Here is a 10,736-nt window from a genome sequence, read left to right as displayed (position 1 = left end):
GGAACTGGCGCAACTACGTTCAAGAAATCAGGAGCTTGTGAAAGAAAACAACACTTTGAAGTACTGGAAGGAGCTGCTGATTGAAAATGCTAATCAAAGAAATACAAAGTTAACTAGTTTTGCTGAAGAACAAAACGTCCTACATGAAAAACTGAAAGCAGCACTAGGGGCTCCCCAGCCTCAGGAGGTAATTGTAAAATCGTTTGTGAATATTTAATATTAATATTAGTACATTAGAATGTTTGTTTGTAAGCTTTTTGTGATTTGCTTATCCTAATCAGGTTTCGTGCTAAACAGGGATCTACATCCTTAAAGCGGGACCATGAGAAAGCCTTCTCTACGGAGACAGTACTTGAACGTCTAATGTCCACCCATGAACCTGCTGAGCCGTCGGAGTTAACTGCTGAACACAAAGAATTGGCCCTCGATCTCCTCAAAAATATATATAACCCTTAAGTAATTTGGCGTACACGGTGGTTTTACCAGTAGTTCCAGTTCTAGTTTTATTTTCACCGGATGTTCATCTTAATTTACTATCCTTTTAATTTGGTTTCTATTAGTAGCAGTGAAGAACTATAAGTTTCACTTATTAATTTTTTCGTGTTTTTGCATTGCATACAAATTTGACCATGTTGACTTGACGTTATTTATGCATTTAGGGAATTTGTCTTTCTTTAAAATTGTGACCACTCATCAAAAATCATGTGCTTCCTAGCTGTCAGCTAACATTATCATATGGCTGAAAAACAGGTCTAGTTTGTTGCTTTCCAAACCAGATATATACATGTATTATGGGTTCATGGTGGTGTTGCTAAACTTCGCAGTTCACTGATCAGCAAAATGTGTTTCCCATTCCAAGATTACGGCATCAAACTTTAGCAATTTTTAGGTCCAAAATACGGACAAATATAAACTCAGATCAGCGGTATAAAATAGATGTATCAGAAGATTCAAAACTGCACATGCCATTTTGATAATAGCGAGACAAATAAGGTTTAGTGGTAAATTTATTTTGTCATTGTTAGACACTACCACCATATGGTCATTTTAGAAAAAATGCACGCATCGGCTGATATGACTTCTTTAAAGTAATTTCAAACAAGTAAAGTATCAATTGAAGATGATATTGGGTAAAAAATTCACTTACTGGACTACCTATTATATATACTATATATATATATATATATATGTATATCCTCCAACCACCAAGCCTAGCTATATGTCCAACTATTTCTCTGAATGCTCCAACCATAGTTGCCGAGCTACAGTAAAACATAAATTAATCCGCGGTAAATTAATGATTTAGCTAAAATAATATTTTTTTACCAATCTCGATTTGGGCCAGCGTATTAAATTGATAACCTTGCTGAATTTATAAGATATCGAAAATTTTAAGTATCTAATAGGGCCCAACTGAAATATAAATTAACAATCATTATAATAGCATTACATTATTGATGCGTCACTAAAATAAGATTCCAAAATAGTTTGTTTTTTGTTCAGATTTATGCAACACCGGATTTCATCTCTGATTTTTTTGTAGTCCCTTGAGGAGTTCAGGAGTGTCTTTTTCAAATTGTAAGAGGAAATCATTTAGCTTTACTATCGATAAGATTGCTTCTTTATGAGAAACTGGATTCACTTGACATGTATTTCGATGCACGCTTAATTGTATTTGATATTATTCCTTGACACACTAGTATGTTAAATTTTTCAAGAAGTCATTTTAGTGTTTCTCTTTGAGTCACATTTGGATTGGAATGACTATACTCACACAATGCTTTTCGAATCCCGTTTGTCATCGAGGATTTTTGACACCTTTCAGACGAGAAGTATGTGCTATTGTTACATTCTTCTTTTGTATTGTTGTTTTTGTTTATTTGAAGATCAAAAGATATATAAATTTATTTACATAATATGCAATGTACTATACTATATTATATTATGTTATGCTAAAAATTATTACACATCAATTTGAATTGAAAATAATATCTCTAGGTATTTGTTATTATGAGAAACCATTAAATTTAATTAAATATTTTCTTCGATTTTATATTTGAAACTTAAATTTAGAGTGTTTCGATAATTTAATAATTTATTAATTTATCCATAAATTAATATTTCGCTAAATTGATAGAATTTGTCAGTCCCAACATTATTAATTTACTCAAGTTTTACTGTATATAAGAATTGAAATGTACCAGAGTTCCTAGATTATGAATTAGTTCCCTAACTGACTTACCCCCAATAAGTTTGTGCAAGTACCACCGAGGAATGTCCACTGCAAGGCCCTAAGCGCCGGTTTTAATTCTTGATGAAGGGATTTTTTCTAAAGTTCACTATCACTTGAGGGAATTTGTCTTGAAAAAAAATGCAATTCACAAGTTCAATGTTTCCGCGTTGGTTACAATTTCACAAATCATATACGGAGTGTATCTTGAAATTCATGAGGTCGTTTGCATTCGGAGGTCTCTTTTGTATAGTGATCATTTTTGTCAAACACAAAATTGGTTAAAAAGACCAAAATCAACAATTCCTGGATGAAATGGACAGTTAGATTTTGATATTGTTTAAATGGACAAAAATGTAAAAATAGGCAGGATGTAACCAGTTTCATCATGCCCATTTTAAAATCATCCTTGCTATTTTTTAAATTTAAGCTAAGGATGAAACTGGTTTCATCCTTACTATTTTTTTTTTTGGCCATTTCACCCAAATTATTTTTTACTCATCCATTTGAACTGTGATTTAAAAATATTTGGACAAATGACCCATTTTCCGTTTGTCAAATTCTGATATTGCTGCCTTGATGTCAATGCAAAACATTGATCAAATTCTGCGTCCCTAAGCCATTTGAAGAAGTTTTCGACATATATCACTAGAAAGTTTTACGGATATACAACGATCTTAGAAGTCCAATAGGAACGAAAGCAAGTACAACAGTAGCAAAGGTTCTAATCAGCTACAACATTTATTAAGTACCACGATAAAACGGATAAAGACATAGTGCTAATCCCTCCGCATAAGGATATAACCAATTTTAATACAAAAACCCCTAAGCATATCAGAACTTACGATCCAAATACTCAAAGATTATCATACGAAATTTTAACGTGCAACCCATTTCAATACCAAAAATACCAAAAATTGTTTCATGAAACATTGCTAAATACGAAAAAATGTTAAATAAGAAAACAAAGCATAACCTTCCCCATGCTTTTCAAACAAATTTCAGTACCATTTTGCTTGTTTATATTTAAGCATACCGAGCGATCCACTGATCAACTGTCCCAGTGGGATGAACAATTTGATCAACTCTTGTGGGTTTTAGAGCAGTTAGGGTCTCACAAACTGCGCAAGCTCTTTCCAAATATAAGAAAGTTCGGGAGATTTTAAATTCTAAAAAAAAATATCATGTAAACAAATTGTTCTTGCGACCCCAAATTTTAAGCTTTTAAACTGGTAAACAATCTCTTTTCGGGTCTAAAATCTGCCAGGTTATCCACGCGATGTCTTGAGAGTCTTCGGGAGCCAAAATTTGTTACTGTGACACAAAATTTAACATTTGACCCAAAATCTGGTCAGTGATCAAAATATTTTGTAGGTTATTGGCCATGAGACCGAAAAATATTCAAGACATGATCATTCGCTTGGATTTCCTATGCCAATTAGATCAAAATAAGAGAAATAATCGAGATAATGATATCCAATACACTACAACAACAGTAAAAAGGAACAATATTCCTACCTCTCCGGGGAAGACTAATTTTTCCGCAACGAATTTAATGTTTAGATCTTCTAAGGTACTTTCTCGTGCTATTAATATTTCCCGTTCCCTTAATAAATCCCGTTCAGCAGTAACACCTTCCAATTGCCTATAAAGTCTTTCGCTAACCCCACACATTCCTACAGCAGGGTATTTGTTTCTAACATCAGCTTCTCTGATTAAGGTTCGAGCTGCTTCTTGCTGCCAAGGGTTAGCCTTCTCCAATAGCCTCAAGAAATTACGGACGCCGAAAACCTCACGAACATTCAGGAAATCACTCAATTTATCTCTAGGAAAATATGGAGCTAAGGGACATGTTGGTGGACATTTTTTTCTCTGATGCTTACACGCTGCACAACCTTGACGTGATCTTGTAAACTTGAATCTCTTTCTCTAGGAAAAAGAAAATGCATAGACACAGAATAAATCAAAAATAACCATCGAAAATTGAACGAGAAAAGAACAAGATTTATCAAGGGATACCAAATCTCTGTTGGGTACCAACTTCAGAAATCCAGTGGTTATGTTTTATATGGAAAGTATCCAGAGATTTGATATCCAATTTATAATTCCTGGAAAAAAAAAAGACCAAATAAAGATGCATACCCTAATATCAAGAAGGATTTTCTTCCAAGTCTTGCATACTCGTTTGCAGCTCGAAACAGATTTTTGGGGCACCCTGGAAAGAATCTGTGCAGTAATATCTGGATGAAGGTTCTCCATGACCATCGATTCAATAACCAAAACCCTAGTATATTCCTGGGTTTGAGTCTTTCTTATCTCTCAAGGAGAATACGATACTGAGAATCTCTTCTGTTGGTTGTTGTGATACTGATATCTCTCAACAAAAATCCTGTATTCCTGTATTCTCTGAGTGGGTTTTGACCAGTCATATGAAACACTTGTCATAAGAAATTGCTTTTAAATGATTTTGTACGGGATGGTCTCACACTTGCCGAGAAGCATGGAGTTTCTGTACTTAAATTCACGTTATACTTTTCATTGATCAACTATGGAACTGCGGTAAAGTTAAATATGGAACCAGAGATGATACTGAGCTTGGTGCATCTTGGTCAGCCAACATCTACAAGATATATTAGGATGTCCAAAGGGTTTGAATAATAAAGCTGAGCAGTATCTGGTAAAGATAATTCAACCAGATGATTTTCCACAAGAGCTAAAGATTCGCATGGTAGGATGTACAACCATTGGTACCAAGCCAACTTTGTAGGATAAAAGAAAGTACTAGAAGAAGGAATTGGGCATAACAGTAAAACGAGGTGTGTTCGATAGAATTGTTTGATTTTTTCGGAACAGCAAAAATCCGTTCCAAGAGCGCCGAGAAAGCACAAGAAAAACAAGAAGTACAAGCAAAAGCGCCGACAAAGCACAAGAAAAACAAGAGTTGCAAAAGTTGCATGACGGGATTACTACATGATGTTTTTCATCGATTGTCACCTGCTTACATATAACAGAGAAAAAATTCATAAGAATATCCAAACTTAAAAGATTCTTGCCAGACGTTAAAAGTCGTTTATCTGCCTTTTCTTGCCAGACGTTAAAAGTTAGAACTTACATTTGTTAGCATCCAAATAACTTGTGATGGAAAAGGTGAAGATAACTCATCTCGGCAACATACACGAAAAGAACCAACAGGTTTCAAAGTCGGTGTCAATCAATACTAACATTAGAAAATTAATGGTAAGAATATCTAGACAAATTTCATGAACTGACCTCTATGCATTATTTATTCCTTCGTTTATCCTGTTCTTGGTTGGTACATTTGTTCAACTCTTTCACATAACAAACTCTCAAAATCAATTGTCCTCTTACAACAACTTTGCCAACAGTGATAGATATACGAATCTTTACAATCATTTTTAAACCTGAGAGAAAGACGTTACGGGCATAAATATGTTTCAGAAATAATTGACTTACAGTACCTTAAGGTAAGGGTGATAAAGATCTAGATCTTGCAGCGGTGGAGATGGAACTACCACGGGCGCTGGTGATGAAGATTCCTTTTTTTAAGTTGATAAGAATGTCGTTCTTTAAATGAGATTTTTTTGCGAAAGTAGTCTTTCTCGCTGGAGAAGAAATCTGTTTTCTTGATTAATATTAGCAAGTTCAGAAGTAAGGTCATCCAATTGCTGAGATAGGGTCTCAGCAATACCTGCTACCCCATGAACAAGATCAGAAATTCTTGCTCTTGCTTCGATTATCATTGACTCGGCTGCCAAATATGGAAGAGGATCAGCTTCTTTTATCAGCTCGATAAAGTTGGTTGCACCAAAAACTTTAGTGACATTCCCGAAATCCTCTTTTCTGTTGAGAGGAAAATATGGAGCCAATGGACACTGGAAAGGACATTTTTTCTTTTTATACGTGCATGCTCCACATGGTTTTTCATTTGAAGGTGCATGTACTGGATTATTGCCGGATATAGCAAGTTGTTGTAGTATCCTGGATGACACTGCAGCTACTGGTGATGATGTATCTTTATTAGCTGAACTCGATTTGTCTCGGAGGTTATTTCTCCTGCGATAGAGTTGGTTTTGCTGTTTAGCCAAAAGAAGATCAGTACGAAGATCCTCTATCCGGCGAGATAGGTCATGCACAGTTCCTGTTAAGCCTCGAACCGGATCATCTATTCTCGCCTCGGCTTCCTTAATCAAAGACTCAGTCGCTATAACTTGCTGGGGTTTAGCAGATTCGATTAGTTTTATTACGTTGTGTGCAGTGAAAACTCTTGCAACAACCTCAAATTCATCCCTTTTGTTGGGAGGGAACAACGGCGCCAGAAGACATTGTGGTGAACATCCTCTCTGTTGATAACTGCATGCCGCACATTGGATCTGGTTGTTTTCCATAATTAATACAAATTCTACAAAATCAAAATATTCGTCTGTTAAAGTCATTATATATGAAAAGTAAATTAGGGATGTTCATTAAAGTGCTAATAACGTTTAAAAAAAACTAATAAAATCAGAGCAGAATCATGATAGTGCACTGATATTTGAATAAATTACAAATCGAGCAAAAAAAATTAGATATCTGAACAAAACAAACATGAAATACTAATAGAAATTAAAAAAATAATATATAATATATATACTGCGCTTACACGAAGTAATTAGGTGAAACACCTGTGATCTTGTTCTCTGTGGTGGTACGAATCTTTTCCGCCCGACCCTCTTTTTCGATCAATAAAATTATATTTTATTTGCTAATCTAAACGAAAATATGGAAGTAAAAAATACTGATGAGGATAGAGTTGAATTCGAAAGGAACAAACATGTACAAGAAAATGGTTGAAGTTGAGACTAATATATACAAAAAATGATCGGAATTGAATAATCGATCATACATTAAAACTTAAAGAATTTTCAATCAAAAGGGAAATTATTGAATGTACAGATTTTGTGGAGTCTAAATTCTTAACATTTTATTAAACATCATAACTAGTAGTAACGTTCAGATTCTTACCACCAGATAACTCCACCATTATGATACTCCTAGAACCAACGCGGCAATGAAAATTCTTTAATTCTTTAACAAACTTTAAATTTCTTTCCATAACTTAGAAGATTTAGTAAAAGAATCCAAGAATTTATATTGATCCGCTTTTATATGCCAACCAAAAATGGCTAGGCAATGTGAATCTATCCTTTGCATCCACTGCATTAATTGTTTATTCCGGCTTGGGAAATATGTTGATGTCGGACACTGCCTTTGGTGTCGGGTCGCCAGAAACTGCTATAATTACATTGCTTACTTTTGAGGTCACGGTGGATGCACATATATAGTTATAGTGAGATACCGAAATTGGCACACATTTGTCATTCCAATAAATCTGTGTAAGAAATAAATATCAGAAACAAGAAAATGTGTAAGAACAATAAAGAGAATTATAGTAAATTCTTTTTATTTTCATTGGATGAAAGTGTACTAGACTCAAAGCTGGGGACACTGTAATAAACGAACACATTAATCCCCTTCAATAGTCGCATGGTTGTAGGCTTGTATCCCATCTTGGCTACAAATGCAAAACCGTTGGCTTCGGCTACAATTGGTTGCTGTCGATGATATACATTCGAATTGCTGCGGAGGTGAGACCGCATCACCGTGTTTTGCATCAATGGAAGCACGGATACGTCTTCGTATAAAGCTGCATTGACATCGATTTTGAGTCGAGGACCAACTGGTGGCAATATTATACTAAGATATAAGAGTACATTTTCAACAAATTGCAGCATCTCCATGCTTAAGATGCATCGTGCATGCCCATGGATCATGACCAGCATCATTATTCGCGTATGTGCTTCTCACCTTACAGGTATACCATAAGATTGCCTACAGCTTGTTTTAGTTTTATTCTTTTGGGGGAAACAAGCATATTCAAAGACCTAGTCGAGCGAATTGCCTGCCTGTAGTCAACAGCTGCTTTCATAGCTCAGTCGGTTAGAGCACCCATTTAGTAAGCAAAAGCATCTCTCAATGAAAGCATTTGTTGTCGTTTCGCCACCAGTAACCATTTAACTTACCTTTTTATTTTTCTTGTTTCTTTTATTCTGCATGTATGTCCCTTTCATTTGTTGTTTTCAGCAATTTAAGTTACTTTTCATGGTGAAGAAATTAACAACCTTGTTCAAAAGGAAGGGAGTCCTTCAAAACATGGTTTTTAAAAGCGCCGCTTCAACGCCACGCTTCATACGCTTCGCTCTAGATTTTTTCAATTCGCTCCGAAGCATAGTTATGAAGCGAATTTACCATGAAGCGCTGCTTCACGCTACACTTCGCTTCAGATTTTTCCAATTCGCTCCCAAGCTAATCTACCATGAAGTGGAAGATTCCTTTAATTGATGCGCTTTTCGACTTAGTCAAGTCATTTTTAGGGGGTTTCGAACCTCCGACTTAAACTAAAGTGAACCACCATGCCACGCTACTGTTTTTGAAATTAACTGGACTTATATTAAATTTATACAATTATTATCCTCCTAAATATTAAATTATTAATAACAAACTACTATTATTTATAGTAAAAAATCCGCTTCAAACATCAATCATGAAGCGACGCTTCACGCTTCAACATGCGCATGTCTTCGTAAAAATAAAAAACGTTTTACGCTTTACTTCAAGCTTTCAATACCTTGCTTCAAAACAAAGATAACAGAGCTAAAGTGTTTCTTTTTATAAGCTTAAAGGTCCAACAATTCATGGAGGACCGGCTTATAAATATTATGACATGCGATCTTATTTTTTGTTTCCAATCAAATTCAAATCATGGATTACATCCAGGAGCACTACATTGGACCAGAAGGAGTCTATTATTCAAATCATGTAACATTCTTAGACAATGTGAGAGGTAAAATGGACACTGAGATGGCAAAATAAAAAGCAAGCAGGCATTCAAAATTGTATCTAAAATGCGTATGGGAATAAAGCCACATCCTAAATTACAAATTGGGTGTAAAGCTTCAAAAATGGATGGGTGTTCTTAATGCCTTGACATTATATTTTGAGAGCAGTTCTTATGGTAATGTTCAAACTCAAAATTTTGTCCAGCCACGTGGATGGTCAAATGGGTTTTTTCACTATGGTAAAGCAGGGCAAAATGAACAGATTTGGTTTTTTAGGGCTCCACTAGTATTTCTTTTTAATATAAAATTCTTTGTAGGATAAAGTTGAAATATAAAATATAATATTTTGGTGAGATAAAATAGGATGGAGTTAGATAAAATAGGATAAAAGTGAGATAAAATAGGATAAAGTGAGAAAAATATTAGTAAAAAAAACTGATTTGCAGTGGGCGTTCATGCTAGTGACGCCGGCGATTGTGCTGGTGACGCCCGCGTTTCTTCTTTTCTCGCACGTTAGTAGAGATGTCGCGCGTCCTTGCAACAAACGCGCGTCTGATGGTGTGACTCGATGTTCAAATGAACAAATATGTTCATTTGAACATCCATTTTCTTGGTTTGTTCATCCCATAGTGGGATCAAAATGAACAAATTCTAAGTTTGTTCATCCCATAGAAATTTCTCTGAGGATTGCAATAGTTGTAAGATGCTTATAGCTCTTTGTATACTCCCGTGTCATAGGGTACTCCACGTACTAGCTACAAATGAGCTCCATGAAATGTTTTGGGCTATGAATTTTACTATCAACAAGAAGGAGAAAGAGAAATCAGTATGAGTTACACTTACTGAAGTTTAGGTTAACTAGAAGAAGAGATAAAAAAGACAGAATAGACTAAACAGAAGATTTTTTTATTGAATCAAATTCGTTGAACTAAGCATACGAAGATACAATATATATACACGAGTTTCATTAACTTCAAGGTAAAGTATTTCCTAACTGGGTTTGATTTCCTATTATATAAGCTAACAAACTCTGCCGACAGATTACTGTGTGCAATATTGGATCATATTGCACACATACGGATTGTTGAGTTAACACCCTCCCGCAAGCGTAACGGGTTATCCTGAACCGTTATCCTGGATCGCAAAATAGAAAACCGATCTTTAGAGTGTGGATTTTTAAATATATCAAAAATTTGATCTTTAGACGATATAAACCTAACATCAATAAGTTTAGAAGCAACCTGATCACGAACGAAATGATAGTCAATTTCAATATGCTTTATTCGTGCATGAAATATAGGATTTGCGGTAAGATAACTTGCACCAAAATTGTCATACCATGAAACGGGAGGAGAACGAGTACACACACGAACCTCCGAGAGGAGTGACTGTATCCACATAATTTCAGCAGTGGCAATTGCAATTCCTCGATAATGAAATTCAGTACTTGAACGAGACACCATCTTATGTTTACGAGCACCCCGAGAGATGATATTGCCACCCAAATAAACACAATAGACACTTGTAGAACGACGATCATCAAGAGAACCAGCCCAATCAGAATCAGTATATGCACTGAAAGAAAATTGTATAGAAGAAGATGGTCGAAC

General features: G+C 35.2%; 1 protein-coding gene across 1 annotated transcript; it reads right to left on the bottom strand.

Annotated features, from left to right (window-relative positions):
* Nucleotides 1–2,878: 2,878 nt before the first annotated feature.
* LOC113316700 (LOB domain-containing protein 24-like) lies at nucleotides 2,879–4,495 on the bottom strand. The gene is made up of 3 exons (XM_026564848.1): nucleotides 4,412–4,495; nucleotides 3,749–4,159; nucleotides 2,879–2,962 (listed from the first exon to the last, which is right to left on the bottom strand). Exons 1-3 carry the CDS (start codon nucleotides 4,493–4,495, stop codon nucleotides 2,879–2,881), a joined length of 579 nt encoding a protein of 192 aa, XP_026420633.1.
* Between the last annotated feature and the right edge of the window lie 6,241 nt (nucleotides 4,496–10,736).

Source organism: Papaver somniferum, chromosome 10 (assembly GCF_003573695.1).
Source record: "Papaver somniferum cultivar HN1 chromosome 10, ASM357369v1, whole genome shotgun sequence".
Taxonomy (NCBI): domain Eukaryota; kingdom Viridiplantae; phylum Streptophyta; class Magnoliopsida; order Ranunculales; family Papaveraceae; genus Papaver; species Papaver somniferum.
This window is presented reverse-complemented; position numbering and strand designations above follow the sequence as displayed.

Bases quoted from the DNA above. Each gene is read 5' to 3' on its own strand.
- LOC113316700 (XM_026564848.1), bottom strand. From the start codon at position 4,495: ATGGTCATGGAGAACCTTCATCCAGATATTACTGCACAGATTCTTTCC. The intron at 4,160-4,411 runs GTATGCAAGACT...TCTTTTTCCTAG, and splicing joins CTGTTTCGAGCTGCAAACGA to AGAAAGAGATTCAAGTTTAC. The intron at 2,963-3,748 runs GTAGGAATATTG...TAAATGTTGTAG, and splicing joins AATTAGTCTTCCCCGGAGAG to CTGATTAGAACCTTTGCTAC.